Source organism: Echinococcus granulosus (genome assembly GCF_000524195.1).
Source record: "Echinococcus granulosus chromosome Unknown EG_S00073, whole genome shotgun sequence".
NCBI lineage: Eukaryota > Metazoa > Platyhelminthes > Cestoda > Cyclophyllidea > Taeniidae > Echinococcus > Echinococcus granulosus.
The window spans coordinates 148,405-168,571 of record NW_020170453.1 but is presented as its reverse complement, the minus strand read 5'-3'; the positions used below and the strand labels follow the sequence as shown (position 1 = coordinate 168,571).

At 43.0% G+C, this 20,167-nt stretch overlaps 3 protein-coding genes across 3 annotated transcripts; 2 read left to right on the top strand and 1 right to left on the bottom strand. All coding sequences in view use genetic code 11, as the record gives it.

Annotated features, from left to right (window-relative positions):
• Positions 1-1,212: 1,212 nt before the first annotated feature.
• On the top strand, positions 1,213-1,795 carry EGR_07243 (Collagen alpha-3(VI) chain; the record flags this gene model as incomplete). Its single annotated transcript, XM_024496492.1, has 2 exons — positions 1,213-1,264; positions 1,620-1,795. The coding sequence occupies 2 exons, from the start codon at positions 1,213-1,215 to the stop codon at positions 1,793-1,795; spliced, it is 228 nt and encodes a 75-aa protein (XP_024349077.1).
• A 2,000-nt stretch (positions 1,796-3,795) lies between these two features.
• Positions 3,796-5,611, bottom strand: EGR_07242 (Trypsin inhibitor; the record flags this gene model as incomplete). The annotated part of the gene is made up of 2 exons (XM_024496491.1): positions 3,796-3,995; positions 5,560-5,611. 2 exons carry the CDS (start codon positions 5,609-5,611, stop codon positions 3,796-3,798), a joined length of 252 nt encoding a protein of 83 aa, XP_024349076.1.
• A 3,838-nt stretch (positions 5,612-9,449) lies between these two features.
• EGR_07241 (BTB/POZ domain-containing protein 6) lies at positions 9,450-19,759 on the top strand (the record flags this gene model as incomplete). The annotated part of the gene is made up of 10 exons (XM_024496490.1): positions 9,450-9,621; positions 11,578-11,972; positions 12,050-12,916; positions 14,548-14,688; positions 16,383-16,484; positions 16,525-16,803; positions 16,888-17,118; positions 18,779-19,050; positions 19,132-19,333; positions 19,412-19,759. The coding sequence occupies 10 exons, from the start codon at positions 9,450-9,452 to the stop codon at positions 19,757-19,759; spliced, it is 3,009 nt and encodes a 1,002-aa protein (XP_024349075.1).
• Positions 19,760-20,167: the final 408 nt, after the last annotated feature.

Sequence of the window (20,167 nt, the reverse complement as noted above, 5' to 3'; positions counted from 1 at the left end):
GGGCGAGATTTCAAGTATCTTAGCGCTTTTGCACTGTATGCTTTAGTTGTGCACCTGTGAAAGGTAGATTTGGAGGAGTCTTCTTCCCAACTAATGCACTGACCTACATACAATGACCACTCAAATAACTTGCCTACCAAATTATCCCTCCATCTGCTCACTTAACTTTAGCTTCATCAGCATTTTTTAAATGAAATGAACATGGGATAAGTGAGCACCTTGCAACCTGTTGAAGAAAAATTATTTGTAGGAAATTTCTCGTGCTTCCAGACATATCGTAACATTTAACAGCGTGAGCGTTGAAATAATTACCAAATTGTTGTAGATTTTAAATTGAAGAGACATTTTTGGTGGGAGAGTTACCTCTACTTGGCAAATATCAAATGAATGAGAAAATTAATGGTGAGTGTTTTTTGCTGGCTCAAGAAATGTCGGACTTACTGTTGAGGAAATGCCATTCTAAGTACTGCGGGATAAAGCGACTACTAAAATAGTGCTTTTTAATGAATGTGCGATTGTACCTTCGGGAGTAACTTATTTTCGACGAGGCACACAGTAAGGTTAAGTTCATTCGGGCTTGGTCAACACCGGGATGTCTTTGATTCCACAGGAAATTACAGTTCCATACTCCTCCAGAATGCCGTTGTGAGATCAAGTCAGAAATCATAAGTACCTAGAAAGAGAGCAATTTCTTTCTTAGAACTAACTTGCGCAACTTTTTGCACAGGCATGGCACATCAACCCTATCTGCTTCTTTCAAATTAGAAACTAGTTGTCAAAATGACCCCATAATCAAAAGCCAAACCCTAATGTCAACCTTTTTTGTGTACAAGTGGTCAAAGCTCCATTCTAAATAACTCCATACAATGAACTCCAGTAAATTGTATAAGAGTAGAGCAAGAATAATGGAAAGGGGATGCTGTAGTGCAATTCCAGTCAAGATTAGGCAATTATTGTGATGTTCTCATGGCAAAAAGCTTCTTACTTCCGGTTGAGACTTTACCATTTTGGAATACTGCATCATTAAGAGGCTTTTTTGATGCCCCCCTTAGCCACTGTGTGTGCCTGATCGTGTCGTTAAGTTCAATTTATCCGTGGAAATGTAAACTGTGGGACCAAATTACTTCCGGTGCAGACTATAAATGAGGGCGAAAGGATGAGCCCACCCACGGAATCCACAAAGCCCTCCAAATTCACTGCTGCTAAGCAAAGATGGTTGCCGCCTTCGCGCTTTTCCTTCTCGTGGCCATCAGCTTTTCTGAAGGTACGTTCCTGTCGCTACTATCCCCTCTTTGCTCTCACCTTACCTCATTCTCTTCTTTGGCTCGCTTGAATCCCCTTGCATACATTGCCATAGCTTGTACCGATTGTGGAGGGCCGTTACTCTCAAGTCCATCAGATATCTATACCCTTGTCACACCTCTTCCTATCTTGTCATCGCCTCGTAGTCTGATTTGTCTAGCGTTGAGAAATCCTAACAGTAGTGATGCAATGGTGTTTTCATGAATTTTGGCCAATGGGATAGCAGAAAACTGGCTAATTGAAACGGTTGTACGTGTTTTCACATCGCTAGCGAATGTAATTTCCAGCTTTTTGACCCTTTTTTTCCATGTCTTCAGCTCGCATTGACCCCTGCAAATTGCCTCTTGATCCGGGCTTTTGCCGCGCCTACTTCCCCAGGTGGGGTTTCCATCAGGAGTCAGGAGAGTGTGTTCGCTTCATCTACGGTGGCTGCGGTGGCAACAAGAATCAATTCCACTCGAAGGAGCAATGTGAGAGCATGTGCGGTCACTAAGGTGCGCATACTATGAAGACAGTCATAAATATGTGACCGCATCATTCATTCACTCATTAAACGCGCGTTTAATTTTCCAGTCTTGTTTTTCTCGTTGTGGTTTTGCATCTTGAGGTTGCATTAATTGGTTTTTAATGTCTTCACTTGCCTCTTTCGTGAGGTAATGCAACATTTTGAAGGAGACGACGTTTTCATGCTCCTGTGGTAGGTCACAAATTTCTTTTTCTCTATTTATTCCAATGGTGTTAAAGGTCCCCTTCTGAGGTACAAGGCTTTGGTATGAGCACTTCTGACAGGTCAGAATTACGTAGCCTAAACTTAAATGATCGCTCAGGTATGCGGTCCGTGGCCACCTGCTGCATTATTGCTTGATTCGGTTTTGATAACTTTTAGGCCTATGGCCCTAACCCACAGATTTGTGTTTTCAGCTTTGGAAAAATGTTCTTCTTTGATCTCTCAGAAGATTTGATGGCATCCTAACCTCTGAACATTCGAGAGGGTCGTACTCTCGCTCACTCTCTCCTGATTGTCTCATATCAAGTTGAGATGTACTTTAACTGTACTAATAACCACTTAAAGACCGAGGTCAGCCAGTTGCTGTAACCACGCGCAGCTAGAACCATCGACACTCAGACTCACACCCAGACATACTCTGCTCGTACACATTGACCGCAGCCCTCCATTGCGTAGTTATTGCGTCATCTGCTCTGACGTCCTTTTCTACCACTTATCTGATCGTTGACCTCGAGAGGTATCAGGAGACTCGCTAACACATCACCAGGTTATTACCGTTGTTGAGGGACAGTAGGTTTTGTGGAGACCCTACTTATAAAAGAGAGCTCACGGATTCGCCTTCTGAAATAGCGGACAACAATGCTCCAAATTCTAGTCACCTTTGTGCCTTAGTTTTCTTTCCGAAGTGTCTGTTACACAAGAAATTTTCCAATGTTAACAGGAAATGACGAATTGCATGGAAGATTATGAGGAAGATACGGAGGATGAGGCAGTGCCTTCCTCCTGGTCCAAAGTGCAATGCGGTATGAGGAGAGCCTCTTCCTCCAACTGATCCACTATTTTGAGGTAAGTTTTCTTGCCTTCCTTCAAAGTGTCTGGCTTTGAATCTTTGAACCATAACGTGCACTTCTATGACCTCAAAACTACGGGAAAGTCCAAAGCCTGGTTTGTTCTGCGGTCCAGCGATTCCTTACTTCCCCAAATCAGTGCCGTTTTATGATACCCAAATTACAACATGCAACCCTGAGGGATAAATGAACCCTTCCTGGTCAGGAAGGAGAGTGACAATTGCCTAGTTCAATCGTGATGGAAATGAACAACGAGCCACTGCCTTTTCTGAAGCTTAGAAATGCCTTTTGGATGTTATAATGCCTTGACATTTTAAGTAGCAACTTATCTGCCATCACTGACCAACATCCAAGAAAGATTATTTGTTTTCCTCATGATCCAAATTTTTATGTTAGAAGGTATTCGTTTAAATGACAAAAAAATAAACTGGGTGAATTGGAAAAGTAATCCTGCATTAAGGACCTTCTGACGTGTGCAGGACCTCAAGAAATGCCGTAAGAGAAGTGCACTTCAAAAGGGTAGGGTTTGAAGGATATGGTGTTTTTAGGAGGACATCGCTATCCTCTGGGACCTATAACTGCATCAACTTTTACGGTTCATGCGTCATCTTACAGCTCATGCCCCTCGTGACGCCTCCAAAGTGGATGCTAGGCTGGTCAAATTGCAGGCTTTACTACCTGAAGGGCTGGTTATTAGACCTATAAGGCGTAATTTTTAATGACAAACTGCCACTTCAACTCATGACCCCTCGAGCGCTTAATTGTATGCAAGTGGCGTTAAAAAGTGAATTAATTAGGCGAATACTCTTGAAAAGCTGCCAAAGTCCTTAATCTAAAATATTTAATACCCAAATCTCGATTAGTGCCTTCTGTTATTATGACAGGAAAATTGGCAGCGATTCCGAGGGCAGGCTCAGGCTAGGCGATGGAGCATTGGGGACGGCCATGCTCGCACTTGGCTTGGCACTCCTCCAGCGTCTCAAAGTTATTCTTGTTGGCATTACAACCGCCCCAGATGAAGGAACGACACCCCTTGGCATCCGCATCGTAGGCAAACCGCCGGAAGGCTGCTCTGCCACGACCTGGGTCAATGGGATCCTTGCAGTCTCTGTGAAGGCCTGGGATGTGGAGAGGGAAGAGTAACGAAGAAAGGGCATCATGATATGCATCACACTTATGCTCAAACAATTTTAGGAAAAATATTTTATTAGCTTTGAGTTGCTGGTTCACTACAGCCGAAAGAGCATCCACGGCCTCGTGCATCAAACATGTTTAGTTTAGAATCAACATTTCATTTTTTTCCAAAAACAAAGAAGAATATAAAGCGCTGCTGCGGCTACTATATTAGTAATGACGTTTTGCCTTTCGCACAATGAAATGCATGAACAAATGTGATTATAATTAAAACTGGGGACTCTTTGGTCTCCATTATTAAAGCTAACTTGACAATGTCTCAACCTGATCGACACACTCAACATATCTTAAACGTCTATGCTAATCTAATTACTGCAAGTTAGAGACAAGCACTTGACTTTTGCTTAATAGTTTTTGCTTTTGGGAAGTCAAACCTAAAATTGCTCAAAATTTCCACCTATTTACGTCCATTCCCAGCATCAAAATTGTGTTTTAACCAACCAAATTAATTGATGCCGTCAAAAAAGTTGAGATTAACAGTTGAAGTGAATTGCCTTGTGCCACAAAAAGCGCTACATTACTTTGAAAATGGCTATTTGAGGGGCTGTACAATATCAATGAGTTTTTACCCCAGGTGTCCTGTGAATGGTACCCATACTAGAGGGGCATTCAACATGGTACCAGTAAGAAGGTCACCTTAGCTTGAGGTGTTAGTCGATTTGAACTATCCACTTTGAATTATAGTCGAAAAATAAAGCGGCTATTCACTTAGACGCTTCATAAATCTTCTTAACAATAGAATAGGCAGACTAAATGTTTACCATTTCCTAGATTCACCGCAAGTTACTTTGTGTTTTGAGAACATAACATTAATAAGTTTTGCGAATATCTGGAGGGCACAAACAGCATCTTTCAAATGTCTAAATCAAATTTGCTTTGAGGCATAAAGACAGCTTAGGCTAATCACATTAATAAGGCAAGTTAATCTCTAGAGCCAAAGCCCATGTAAAGTAAAACTAGTTTTAAAACAAATCTGGCGTTTGCTTTTCGGTATTGCTAGTTGTTAATCGGAAGTCAAAAGTTCAACACCTATGAGAAGGACATTTTGTAAGTGACTTTGAGCAAAACACTTGTAAAGAAAGCACTTTGGCACAATTACTTTGCTACAGGAATAGGTAGTAGATTTAGTAAAATACAGAGCAATCTTTTAAAATATAAATGACAGTTCCTTAGGTTACCTGAGGCGACATTCTATATTGCTATGTCCTACATTCTGAGGGTTTAGTAAAAAGTTGGTAATTAAGAGTTTAATTCTTTTTAAATAAGTTCATCATAATTAGACACCTAATGTCATTCTGGCCTTACAAAGAACCGTTCAAGTTACTTCTATTACAATTCCACCAGCCCCTCCATTTACCTACCATAATGTTCTACTTAGCCTCTTGCGTAGCATGACATTTTCAGAAGACTAAGTCTCTTTAAAATATGGTACGCGCAAATGCAAGATAATGAAAGAACCAGAAAGGTGATATTTTGAAAGAGACGAACCTTGAGAGCCGGTGAAGGCCAGAAGGAATAGAAGTAGGAATGGTAGATGCATGTGAGGGAGAAGTGGATCTTGAATTGAGACTCCACTTAACTCAATTATTAGTTAGTGCGACCTTCAAAGGAAATGCTTTGGTTGGTTTCACGAACAGATCAGCGAGAATGTGGGTGTCACCATGTCAATAAAACCTGCCACACCCAATTACGCACGGACTTCGCATGCAAGCGGAAGGTAGAAGCCTTCTTCAACAAGCTTTGACGTGGCCTTATTGGCCCACCCATTCAGTGACAGGCATCAATTAAAACGGTTTGACGAAGACTACGAAAACTTCTCTTCAACAATTCATTGTTGTGCTTGAGGACTTCGAATAGACCTAGCAAAATTTAATTTCAAATTCTCAACGTCACTGTCTTATTTTTGTTATATTAAGCAAAAGACGATGAATTATACTGGTTTTTGGCTGATGGAAGCTTAGACTTTAAAGTGCTTTTGAAAGGCGGTCCAAATGTGGGAGACTGGCAAATCCACCATCATTCAGCTATAAAACCGTTTTTCAAACTTGTTTTTTTATAGAAAAAGATGTACTTAGTAAAATAGAAGTAGAAAATGAGTACTTGAAATGATATATGAAAATCAGGAGGCATCAAAGGTGCAAATAGACTTCCAGCCATTCTGACCCTTAAATGTGAGAGTCTTAGTTTGTAATGGCTGATGAGGTTTATTGCGCATGCATATTTTACTCATATTTGGGTTTGAAAAAATTCTGCACAGATTCATGTACCACTGCTCTAATCATTTGGGATTTTTATTAATACTTCTACTTATTATGTATCAGTAGGTTAAAACTTCCACAAACCCGCCTAAAAATTTGCTTATTTGAATTGAATAAAATGGAATTTATTTTTTTGTTTAAGGATTTATTGCGCAAGCTATAAATAATATTGGTGGATTGTCCTGGCCGCGGATTCGGCAATCAAGGGATATCTTTTACCCTCTGGTTGACATTTTGTCTGCAAGTGATCCCTGAAACGATAAGCGCTATTCATAGAATAGGAGGGTCCTTGGAAATCTAACAACATTCCCAAATAAACTCTGTAGAGTGGCTTCGAACTAATTGATTAGGCTGTGTCTTGCGTCTTCAGCTTCAAGCCCCGGGTGGGAATGAACTTGCGACATTTGTACTCTCAAAGTATTTTCACCGCACTTTTACGCACGTCGCAAAAGTAAAATTACCAGCAGAATTCTCACATAAGAAGGTTGCATCGACTTTTACATGGGGTTAATAAAATCAGCGGGACTTAATAGGTGGCCTTCCGCCCCCTTCTCGCAACACTTACCTTGGTTCACTCAATGCTTCCATTTATCTTTCCCACTACGCAAAGTAGCTAAATCCATGGTATCTACTTTTGTTGTTACTCAAAAGTCCCCTTTTATGCAAATGAGTGGTTGCTTAGCTTCCATGAGATGGAGGTCCCTTAAAATCCCCAAACGCACCTAAGTTACTCCCCACCGAAGGTTTTCTCTCCACGGGAGTATCTTGTAAAAGTAGTTTCGTAGGGATATTAAACATGCCTTATTTTGCCGCGATGATGGCATCAATATTAATACCGAAAACCGGAAATCGCGCCAAACCTGGATAAAGCTAAATCAAGTTTGTTTAAAACACCCTTTTGCCATCAGTGCCAAGCCGCCGCTCAAACGCTATATTCCATTACATTTCACCTCTATTTCGTAGAAATATTAAATTTACCTCTCAAGATGTATCATTTGGGCTTGACTGCCCATGATTTCGTCACAAGTAGGCAAAAAAAAAATTTTTCGAAGGCATCCAAGTGGGATCCGCATTGATGATGAAAAAAGTGCTCCTGCCTCAGTGAAGTAGGAGGAGGCTGTGCCGTAACTCCTAATTCCACATCTTTCTTACACAATAATCTGCCCAATTCAGATTACGAAGTAACCGTTAATTTGACAGCGATAGATGACAATCATAGTCTCTGGGTTTCGCACACATGTCTTTCTGCACAAACAGCAGAGACATTGAAGCAAATTTGAAGCGACTGACAAAACCATCACTGCGTCATCTGATTCATAGATTGTCAGTTGCAAGAGATGCATGTGTCTTCCATCAACACCAAAAGACGTGTTTCTGCTTACCTCTCAGGTGACTAATTAGGCCGCCAAGGTCACAAAGCAAATTGTGCCTGCACGTGGTTGCTGCGAGAGGATTTGCCTCTTCTGAAGAGCGTTTTGTTAAAATGGCTCAAAAGACAAAATTTCTTAAGCGGAACAATTGGCTTTTCTTTTTGATGGGTCAGCCGAATTTCCCCTTGGCTAAAAGTTGGTTAATTTTTTCCCAACACATCCTGATGATGAGGGGACTAAGCATTCCTGCAGTTTAATAAAATTATTTCTAATTTTACTGGGCAAAAGTAGAACATTAAAGGCAAAAAAACAGTGTCTTATTAGATTTGTACACTTTACAGAGGTAAGTTTGAAAGTGATGCGTTACTACTGCTTATAATGTTGTGTACATTTAGCTACCTGGCATATAATTTACGGGAAAAACTGTTTTCGTGATGCCTTAAGAAAGGCATAGTTTTGCAGCGTGGAACAAATTTCAGTCCCACTTTCGTTGATGAGGTAACTTTGAATTATGCTTGATACGTTAATGTCCATTTTTATCTGCGTATGCTATAATTTTGTAAGTAGTATCTGTTGGCGTCAGCAGGCTGAAATCAATTTCAGTAGTATGGCTAAGCATTTCCGTAATTCGGTCTAATTCTTTTTTTCAAATTTTCTTTCTTCCTCCTCTCCTCTCTTAGAATTGAGCAGGAGCAGGAAAACCGCTCTTTCTAGACTCAACAGAGCTCGGTTGAGGGGTTCATTCCCAAGGCCAAATTAGTCCAAGACAACACACACTTCTGATAATTTCCAATGGGCACTTTAAAGGAGATGAGTGCAAGCATCCAAGTTACCTATGAAGGCTAGAAAAGGTTTAAGCCCACTCCTTTTGCCTCTAATTGAGCCATGGGATTATATAACGAAAAACACGATTGTGTCCTCAAAATTTCACATATGACAAATGTTTACAGCAAAAAAAATTTCAGCACCGATAAGGCCAAATATCAAAGGAGAGCTGTCATATGATCCATCGGAGAATAAAAACCCCAAAAAAAACGAAACATACGACCATAAATTGTCACTCGGACCCAACCAGGCATGCAGAAGCCTGGCTCATTTTGGTGTCCTACCCACAGGAGATAAATTAATGGCGCTTTTGATATTACTGGACCTTTGGCTTAATACAAGTGCTTAAAGAAGGTGAAGAAGAGGGAATGATGATACGCTTACTCTTACATCCCTTTAAGTGATCCGGATCAAATTGGGTGTCAGGTTATTGGGTTCTACGATCTCTATTGAGCATTTTTACAGAGCAAATCTTAACCAATCAAGCGTTTCTATATTGAAAGACTAGCTTTGCTTCCCTGAGGATGAAAGACGATAGTGATTTGGTACATGGTAGAATTCTTTTCAGTGAGACATGAATGAGCGGACTCAAACTTGATGTCAAAGGGAGAATAAATGTAAGATTTGGATTGTTCTCGACAAGTGGTCTAATTTATTCACGACTTAACAAATGTTCACATTTGTGCCTGCAAACAAACCTACACAAGTACAAAATCGTACTTTCTCGCACACCAAGGCATATACGCAGAGCACACTCGTCGGTGATTGGCTGAGGTGGGGTGCGGTGCGGTAAATCGTGTTATCACAGGCACAACTGTGGCGCATTTCTCATCACTGCGCGCTCAGCACACTTGCTGTCTCTCTCTCTCTCTCCCGCTTTCATTGTCTCTCCACTCCTAACTGACCTTGGTGGTGCTCGCAAACAATGAGTGACGACATCTCTATCCAGACAGCCGTCCAAAACGACGTTGATCCGTTCGACACCAGCATCCTTCGGAACGACGCGGGGACGGATAACTCGGGCACCGACATAGCCAGCTCGCCTGACATTCGACTTGACCGACTGAGCCTGCACAATTCCTTCGCTTCCCTGGACTGTAAGTTTAATGCCAGATTATAACCTTTACTTTAGCGACCGACAGCAGGGTCAGCTGTTGTCATGCCACCTTCAGGTCATGTGATTGCCCTTCCTTATGGTCAAATGAATGACAATTAGGGTGAGGCTAGGATTGGAAATGGTTTACCAAGATTCTACCAGTGCAAAAATAGGTGAATGAGTAATTTGGCAGCCTGTGGTAATCGCATAGAATGGTCGTGTGGGGAGTTGAGGTAGGTAAGGCATCTTAATTACCACGGAGTAGCATACACACACACGCTGAAAATGGATTAGAGGAGGTAGTATGTGAGAAAATGATTGCCTCGAGCTGAGAGGAGACTCCTTCTTACAGTGAATGAGAGTAAATTAATCCGGTGGCTTTATCGAGATAGATTTTTTTAAGGTTTTCTTTCGAGGCTGGTTCATTCCTCCCCACCACCCCAAAGAGAATGAGATGATAGCTTTCAAATTCTTGCAAGTGATTTTACTTAAAATTGTTTCGACACCCTCGAACAAAAGACAAGTAGCATTGTTGTTGTCCATCAGCCAATGCCTGTGTAACAGACAGTGAAGGCTCTACCTCCTCCTCAAAGGTTGATTGACACGGTTTTAGTACCTGTTTAGGTAGTTTTAAGTTCTCTGAAGATCCGAAGGGCTCAAACCGTCCAACTTAACGATGAACAGTCGTAACCAGGGTTATTTGCTGTGGCTCAGGATCTCCGATTATGGCCTTCAGACGCCGTTCTCGTAGAAGAAGAAGTCATTGAGAACTATTCATTTCTAAGGTCACAATTTTTTATTTTAATTCTCAGAAATGATTAGTACCGTGGTTACTTTGATCCCTAAAAACCACTATTTTTGGACCTTGCTACTAATTGGAGGGGAGCCCCCTTAAGCGGTGTTGAAGCACGGAATCACCTCGAACATCACATCTCGCACCATAACCTACCAGATACTTTCTGTGGCGGTTGAAAAAGTGGCTAGTTTGGCACCCCAAGGGAAGTGAGTAAGGAGAGTTGAGTCAAGGCATTATAATGATGTGTCAGTGAGAACTAGGCAATGTTAATGAACTTCCCTCATTAGCATAGGCTTCTGCCACCCAGTACAGGCCCAAAAAAAGGAAAGTGAGAGGGACAGTGCCACTTGTAAAGGTGGTATGAAAAAAATGACCTCATCTCGTTTTTTTTCCATTCCCTTATTCAAATTCTGATTCACCACAAGTAAGCGCTTTGCGGTGTTGTCATGACCTTCACGCTAGCCGTGATCCTGACAGAAGGAGGCTATCTCTATTTACTCGCGTGGTCACCTGCCATGTCTGGAAGCGCCGCTGGTGAAGTGATTCTGACGTAGAAATGGGATTAACATACTGCCATTTACCCAATCGTATTTAAAATTAATAAAATGGAGACCCCTCGTGTTTAAAGCAGCACCGCCTCCTGAGCCCAGACCGACTCTCTTCTTCTTGTCACAAAGACCCGCTAGCTGCCCCTCCATCCTTGCAGCACAAGAACCACCATAACTTCTATTTATAGATGGCGATTAAACCACACCAGCCTTTCTTCAACAGAAGCAGGAGGGTCCTCTAAGGTCGAGTGATGGTATCGTCTTGTAAAATTGTGTGAAAATTCAATTGTGCTGCTGACTATTTATGCTGCCTACCTACCTACATAAGCAGCTCAATAAGGGTCACAGAGATTAAGTCGTTTACGTCTTCAGTCGACTTTGATCGACACAAGTCTTCCATTGAAGTAAACAAAAAAGGTCATGCTTAAGCGGCTACCTTATATCGTCCTGTCAATCAAAGGGCATAGAGAAGAGGCATAATTAGCCTCTGACCCATGAATTGGCTAATTCTTGGACCAAGGTGGCGACGCCCACTTGTCTTCACATCGACCTCGACGCAAAATGAAAGTAACTAATTGCACACAAATGACAATATAATTATCTCTTCTTCCAGCCGCCCAAAATCGTGGAGCAGTCTCCAGCACTATTCGACTTGGAGTGGATGGGAATCATTCAGCAGGACCTCACAGAGCCTCAACACGACACAACGATGTTTTCGCCAGTTTGGCAGAACTCGACGATGAGAGCCCACTGGAGCCTTCCTTGGTGAGTCCCTACTTTGCGCGAGGCAGCGGACACACCAACAGAAGTCAACACTGGTACCCGCCTATCGAGACGCCAGGACATCGTTCTACCACCACTGTTACAAATGACAACCTATTTGACCGCTACCTTAACAGACTGCTCGTTGATGACCCAGTCGGTGACTCGGACGTCTTCCCTGAAGTCCCATTCGAAGCCAACGAACCCGAGGAGCATGAAAACGTGGTCACTCCAACGGATTGGAGGGTGTGTGTTGTCAAAGACCGTATTATTTCAGTAACCGCCATTTCTTGCAGTCTCGATGGTTTTGTTCTTATTCGTAGACCAATTGTAAGAGCATTCAAGACCGGCTGCGCAGCATACTGTGCACAGAACGCTTTACAGACGTCTATTTCTACATCGGAGGAGGTGAGGGATGGGAAAAAGCAGGAAGACAAGAAAGCAAAACACGTAAAAGAGACAGTCAATGCAATGGTGTGCTCTCCCCACGTCCACCTATGTGTCCGACTTCCCGACGTTCGACTGCCTCAGCACAGCGTCGTCAGAACACTGAGCAACAGCGTAGAATCACCTCAGCCATCGCTCAGGCCTCCGGCAATGCCTCTGCTGTTGCACAGACCACGCCGGCGGCCTCAGATGCGGAGGATTTGGAGACAGAAGCTAGAAATCGGGAGGCGACAGTTGCAGAAAAGGCAAAAACACTGGCGGCGATGCTACTCTCAATGCGAGACACTGCAGACACTCCAGAGACACCATCTTCAATCTCCTCCTCTCCAACCTCCACTTCCTCATCGCCCTCTGAGGTCTGCCCATACTTCACTAAAACTACGAATACGGCTGTGATGTGTCACCTCTCTGACATCTCAGATATCGATATAGAGTCGTTGTGTCAGAAGGATGGAGGCAGAAATAAGAGCAAAGATCGAGCAAAAGTAGTTCCACAGTCGACCAATTCGGTGACACAATCAACTGCCAAGGAGGTAGCTCACAGCAAGGTGAAGCGGTTTGCTGCGCATCGCCTTGTTTTGGCTATCGCCTCGCCGGTCTTTGAAGCGATGTTCTTCGGTGCATTCGCGGAAGCCACAGGGGTACTAAGTACGAGGCCCCCAACCGCTACACCATCAGTGGCTGGCGCAATAGCGACGCCAGTGGTAGCCATGGAAATGCATGTTACTGACGTTACCCCAGCAGTAAGTAAAATATTGCTCCTTGAGTACATGGAAAAATGATGAAGTTTTCTGAACGAAAAAAAAATTAGTTTTGAAACAATTACTTAATGTTAAATACATATTGCCTGAAAATTTAACATAATTTTAGCTATTAAGCATATGGTTTGAAAGTTTTCCTATGTATCGTTACCTGATCGACATTTCAAAACTTCTAGCCGCAAGAAGGCTCCTTACAGATTACACTTACGCATTTCCTAGCATTTCTTAGAGAGAAATAATTCACAAATTGTGGTGTAAGTGATGCTTAAAAACATTCATTATGGAATGTGACTACTAAAACTCCCATAAGATACCCAATGTTTCAATTAACCATGGATTTGTGAGAACCTGAAATCCCAAATCTCCAAAGAAAATTAGGGCTCTATGAGCTGAAGCTGCCTACCAAAGTCTATAGAGAAGTATATCAGAGGCTCCATGTCAAGTTATGTTCTCTGAAGTAGTAATAATTCTGTGTTATGCTCGGAACCATAAGAGATGTCTTGAACGCGCTAGTCTAGAGGATCCCGCATGATGCCACAATTAGATATCACTTGAGCGTAATTTTAAGCCTTCAATTTAGCTTATCACCGCAGCAATACTCCAAGAATGGTATTTAAAAATCAAAAGTTGATGACTTTGGAGAATTTCAGAAATGAATCACGATAAAAATTGGATTACTTGTCTGTTAAAATATTTGCTCATCAATCAATAAAAACTCAAAAAAGTAAGTATGATTAGAATTTTAACTGGGTTTGATGAATTACTTACTGTGTGAGTCTTTGCTTCCCGTTTACATTGCCCGAATTTTGAGATGCAAATAATTAGCTGACTTGAACGATGGTAAACGCCAATTGCTCAAAACTACCAAACCCATGAATGTTGCAACAGTTACAGAGCTAGAAGTTGCAATTTTCTCATTAGAAGTTAAAGTGATTAAAGGCAGATTGAATTCAACTATCCCGACTATAAATTCTGAATTCGGGAGCTCATTTTATTGACAAGATGCCATGTGCCATATGCATGTGGTCTACTTTGCCCCTCTAATTAAGTTAGGAGGAAGGTTTGCAGGCTACCAATCTTCCTTTTGCAGAACTGCTAATGCAAGCACAGCGACAAGGAGAACCACTGCATTTTAGACTTACTTTTAAAAATTACGGGTGTGTCCTAGGGTCGCAAGTGTACTCTTTAATGAATGAGTGAAACTCAAATCCTGTATAGCACTTCGATTAAGTTTTCTCTTTGGCACCCGAATCGCAAAATGCATTTTTACTTACCAATTTTTTGCCCTATGCATAAGTGGATATAATAAGGCCTTTTTCCTAAATCACAGTTTTATTTTGTTTAAAGAAAAAAACGTCTCCCATGAATCATACTTCCCAGATATATCAAAGACTCTAAAAACCACTAGATGGTGACTAATCCAATATGTTATTTGAAACAATCTCATCATCCTCCGCTAATGTCGCTTAGGGAACTTGGGCCTTGAATGACATGAAGTCCTGCAAGGTAATTGAATCGTTAAGGGAGCCTAATATCATGGACTGCCTAGATAGTCCATCCAACTGGCCCATCATTACAACGTCTTTATTGTGTTTCGTTGCCTTTTTCTGTAGGCCTTTCAACAGTGCTTGCATTATATCTACTACGATGACATGACCTTGACAGACACCCTTGATGACCTCTATGACACCCTTTACGCAGCCAAAAAATACCTCCTCACACCACTCGCGACGGCCTGCAAGAATCGACTCATTGTAAGTAACATATGATTATGACATTTTTTTCCCAAGTCATAAGTAGCAGCACCTAAAATGAGACTTACGTGGTTCGCTTATTTGAACAGTGAAAATGTAACTAAACATTCTTAAAAGAATTTATTAGGATGACGGAATGCTAATAGACAACGTTTTAATAAAGACTCTGATATTTTGCACTGCCTTCGCGCGTAAGGCCATCCCCTCCAAAACGCTTCTAATAAGGTGAGATAATTCCGAATAAGAGCAAACCAGAAGGTGTCGGTAATTCATGTTTGATAGAAATTATCTGGATTTGTTTGCCTTGCTCAAATAAAACGCCTTGGAGTACTTTTGGATGGGCGATATTTGGCCTTACAGTCGCTGGAGTGGTACCCAAGCGAGACGTTGGTCTTGCCTCCACATCTCGTTATTCAAATTAATTGTGCATCGACGGCGATGGCAACAGTCTAGTCTGAAGTAAGGGGTTACTCCTAAGTGAGGTCTTGTAGCTAAGTGGTGGTGGCACAACCCCAAACCTGTCCGGAAGTCAAAGTGTCCATCAATACTTACACCACACAATCATAGATCGACAGGTTTATCTATCCATGCATCTGACTTAGTCCTTGGACAGTCCATTTCGATATGTGTCTACCCATTCACCCGTATCCACCCATCCATTCGGCCAATCCACATCCATCTGTTCGTTCACCCATTAATTTTTGCATCTATTTATTTAGCCATTCCATAATCCGCTTAGACCATCTCAAATTTACCATCTATCTGCCTGCATACATCGTATAAAGCACCGAGAATAGACGATTCCCCACCCATTCATTCATCTTCCTACTGCGGAATGGCATCGAATACCATCGCAATCAACATTTATTCACTGAACCCTGAGATTTCATGCGTTTTGACACCTTGTGAGGGTTAAAAAAGGAGGCAAGTTTACACCGCGATTCGTGTAAAAAGCTTTGACCATCACCAAAAAGTGATATGTGCTCTTGCTAGTCCAGCGGTATCCATTGGCTCATATCTCCAACCGATAGCTTAGGCACACCACGAAGTGAAAAGGGAAACCTCCGTCTGACTCAAGCCATCTTATTTTTGCATGGTTTCAACTTCCAGAAGCCGATTGAGTGATAAGGCAACGAGAACGCTACTGAGGCCAGGGGCGTTGTGTGCGGATCGTGAAGCATGAATGCAATGGCGATTAGTGGCACACGGTTACCTAAGCATCAAAAATTATAAATAACAAGGCTTTTGTTTAAGCAGAGCATCATGTGAAACGCCTCTTCCCACTCCCTTGGTGCGGTTAATTCCATTGTACGAATTCATCGCGAGTAATGATGGTTTTTATCGAAAAGCGCGGCTCTCTTTCTCAAGGTGAAACTGAGAAGAAAATAGTGATCAACTAAGTGCGCATGCAAGCCTTTCTCAAACACGGCAGTGAATTGTTTCATCAGTGCATAGGAAGGGAAGACTTGCTGGCATCCTGTCATCGTATCATGCCAAGTAATCAGCCAATAAACGAGCGTTGTTCACTTCAAAACGGGACCTTTGCAGTCGTAAACGGGTAAGACCAGGTTTCAAAAAGGAAAAAAACAGCGCTCATTTCCCCCCCCCCCTTTGTCTCCCTCCTATTATTCCCCTCAGGATTTAAATATTATTCACAAAGCTTGAAGGTCTTGTGCAATCTTCTTCCTGCCAAGAGCTTGATGACGCCTCAAAACGTGCTTTTGCAACTGAATCGATGCTCCACAATGGACGAGGATGAACTCTTCAAGATCTGTTGGCACACAATTGACGTCTTGGTAAGTTGTATGAAATTTGCAAACACGCGTGCATTTGTAGACTCCAGAAGTGCTCACTTCCGAGCACTTCACCTACCTCGAGCGCCAGACCCTGCTTAGGTTGATCAGTAGGGAGACGCTGTATTGCGAGGAATGGGAAATATTTGAAGCGTTGATGCGTTGGAGTAAACTTGAGTGTGCTCGCACGGGTATTACTGACAATACCCTCAACGTGGCTGGAGTTATGGGGGACTTCCTTCCCTATATTCGCTTCACTACCATGTCCCTGGAAGACTTCATCATCCACGTCTCCAAATCGGATATTCTCAGTCTTGAAGTGGTAAGCTATTTCAAACCGGTGCAGCAAGCATTGATGAACTCGATTTTACAATTAAAAACAGCCTTTGTTTAACCCTCCGTACAGCAACACACCATTCTCCTACAAATCGCCACCAAGATGTTTGCGGAGAGCGAAAACGCAGCGGGGAAGGAGACAGCGGAGACGACGAGCAGTATGGAGCAGGAGGGTGAGACAAATATATCCCCGCAAAAACGAAAGGGTCCACAGATTCACAAGTGCCGACGCTTCACACGGACAGTCGCACTCACCAGCAAGGAGGCCTACTGGTCGGACACCGAGTACGTCATCTTCAAGGTAGGCCATTTCCAAGCATAATCTTGGTGTAGAAATTTCATTTGGCATTGTCACCACCACCAACGACAGGTGTAGTCTCTTGATACAATGCTCTTTATTCCACTCTTTACGGCATTCCTCCTATTCTGAGCCTTCAAAACATCAAGCGTCCGGGTAATCTAGCGGTCGTGATTCGAACCTGTTCATTTTCCGGACTGATTGTAGCGCAGTCCCAAAGAGGCAGAAGGCTCGCGTCAAATTTGTTGCGTGGCATTTCGAGAGGGTGAGGAATGCGATAGCAGAAAGCACCACCCAAAAATTGCTTCTGGTGATGTTACGTCCTTTTCAAAAAGGGCCTCTATTCTTGACAACGAGTCGCTATCGAATCTTATTGGAGGTGGTGACAGAAAAAGTCATTTCCACTGCCTTCACCTGTAAAGGCGAAGTCGGTGAAGGAAAAAAGAATGCGTGAATGAAAAACGGCTTCTTCAGAACTAATCTGGATGGATCAATCAGGCAGAAGAATGAGCTGTTTGTACAAGACAATGCATGACCCCACCAGGCCTTAACTTACCCGCGGGAAGGCCACATATCACATCTCAGGACGAGAGAGAGCTACTGCCTCACCTCGCCCTCACCCCTTCTTGTAGAATGAAGCACAGCAGTGGGAAGGCGAGTTGAAAAAGATCCGAGGTGTAGCATACAAATGTAGGATGACAGGTTGTAGTAGAGATTATCTCAACGATAGGAGAGTTCGATCGCTTAGGTCTCTTTGATTTTTTACTACTTAGAATACAGAAAAGAGAGAGAAAACCCTTCAATAAGAAGTGGGTGTCTTGCACCTTCTCCCTCAAAACGGTTTCTTTTATAGATAAATTTTGGGAAAAATTGGACTACTTACAATATTTGTGGAAAAAAAAATTCCCTTACCTGAACTTGTAAAGCCGTTGCACGATGGTAAACAACGTTGATAACTCCTCAAAGAAGATCCTGTGCTTACTTGATTTACTATAAAATATCACAGGTACAGTATTAGTGATTGAATTACTTCATATTACGACCTAACAATGTCGGAGAATAAGTAGAAAACGAGAAGAGAGCACCAGGAAGCAACCAACTGAGTGTCAGGACGAAGTAGGCAGCGGACTGAAAATAATTGCAAATGAGCCTTCAATTGGCTTTCTTCTTCACTGGGAATAAAAAGAGTGAATATGGAATGAATAATTAATCCTACCTGGCTACTTACAGTGACTCATGCCTGTGACACAGGTTGATCTTAGCGATTACTAAGAGCGCTGTCACTCTAAAATGAGATGGATTTAAGTAGTGCAAGTGAAAACCAGACTTCTGTCGTGCTCTCTTCTTTGCGGTGAGGACTACTAGGAATGAAAAAAGGAGCTCCGCGAAACGGAGGAAATAAGACCTCAAGGGTTTGAAGTGACACAACCCACTTGTCGATTCTGTATCTTCTCGAATGCAAAATTTTCTCAAGTTCGATCACGTGAGCGGTAGATATGCATCAAGGCAACTAGCAGAGCAGCAGACACTTGGACTAATTTTAAATGCTTGCTTTTCTTCACTTCATTAAGCATTCAATAATTAAAAACCGACAATGACCCCTGAGGCATGGGTGCGAGTCACCCACAACAGCTACTGAATTAAAACAAGTAGCAGTTATTAGGTTTCGCAAGCAGTGTTCCTCGCCGGCGTGGGTCTCTTCCGGCCAATGAACAAGGGGACACAACTCAAAGTGAAGGTGGAGGTGCGGCAGTGCACTCTAAATCAGAGCGCTGAGGTCAACAGCCCCAATGGTGGCTTTCCAGTCACTTACCGTAGCACCGGCGTGTCCACTCTCATCAGTGGTGGCAGTGGCCACCGACGTGGGCATAGGCACGCGGGCATCCAAATGTCATCCTACCTACGCTCTAGCAATGACAGCAGGAGACGACGCGAGTAAGAGACATACCACATAGTTATAAAGTATCCAGCCCCCTAAATTCACGAATCTAGCCAACTGCGTACATTCATTTCAAGGTCATCTAGCCATGGAAGCAATGCGCACCCGAGATTAAGTCGGACGACGGAGGCAGCCTCGTCACCCTCCACGACCATCCCAAGGACCCTCTTCAAGTCTGTGGAGTCGCGCAGCGGAGCACTGTGCGCGCTGGAGGTAACCCTCAACTGTGCCCAGTCCACTAGCCCCGTGGTCGAGACGCGCTTTTCTCGACCCATCAAGGTGATTTACTGACCTCACTAACTCACTAATAATCTCACTAGTATGCGTAACCGTATTACTGCTTTTGTACCATGGCAGCTGAAGAGTAACCACTACTACTTGCTATCGGTGACGCCGGAGGAGGGTCGAAACACACGTTGCTACTTCAGCAGAGCGCCTGCCCGCTCCCGTGTCACCGTACACACTCACATCCCCTCCGCCACCTTCACCATAGATACGAACGACTCGAGCTTGATGGCAACAGAGCACACTCCACCAACCTCCTATAGACTCGTGAACTTCGATTTCGCTTTCGGGAGTAGCAGTGTCAGTGGCGATGCCATCGGTGGTGGAAGTGGCAGTGCAGACAAGCACTTGGTGAGCACCCTGGGGGTTGTGGGCGAGGCGCCTCACGTGCCGTACATCCTTTTCTTTCCCGTCTCTTGATATGCCTTTACCTCCTTCCAATCCACCCTGCCTCTCTTATGACACAACTATTTTTTGTTTTATGCATCCCACTCGCCCTTTGTACCATCCTATCCCAGCAGATCACATTGTGTCATTTGAGCCATTCTCTTGTTTATGTGGAGTGTTTTCGAGAATTCTACTAAGCAGAAGGCTGGAGGCGCATATTTTGAGTGATCTCACTGATTTGAAGCTAGACAGACCTCCGGTGCCTCCCGAAAAGCGGTACACTGATCACTTAAACTTTAGATTTTAACAAGGCTAGTTTGAGCATTGGCGATTCAAGTGGACAAATATGGTAGGGTAAGAAAAAACTTTTACTACCAAGCAGAGGATACAAACCAAAAAAACATTTGGTCACAGAGTGGATGTATCATTGACCCTCACAAA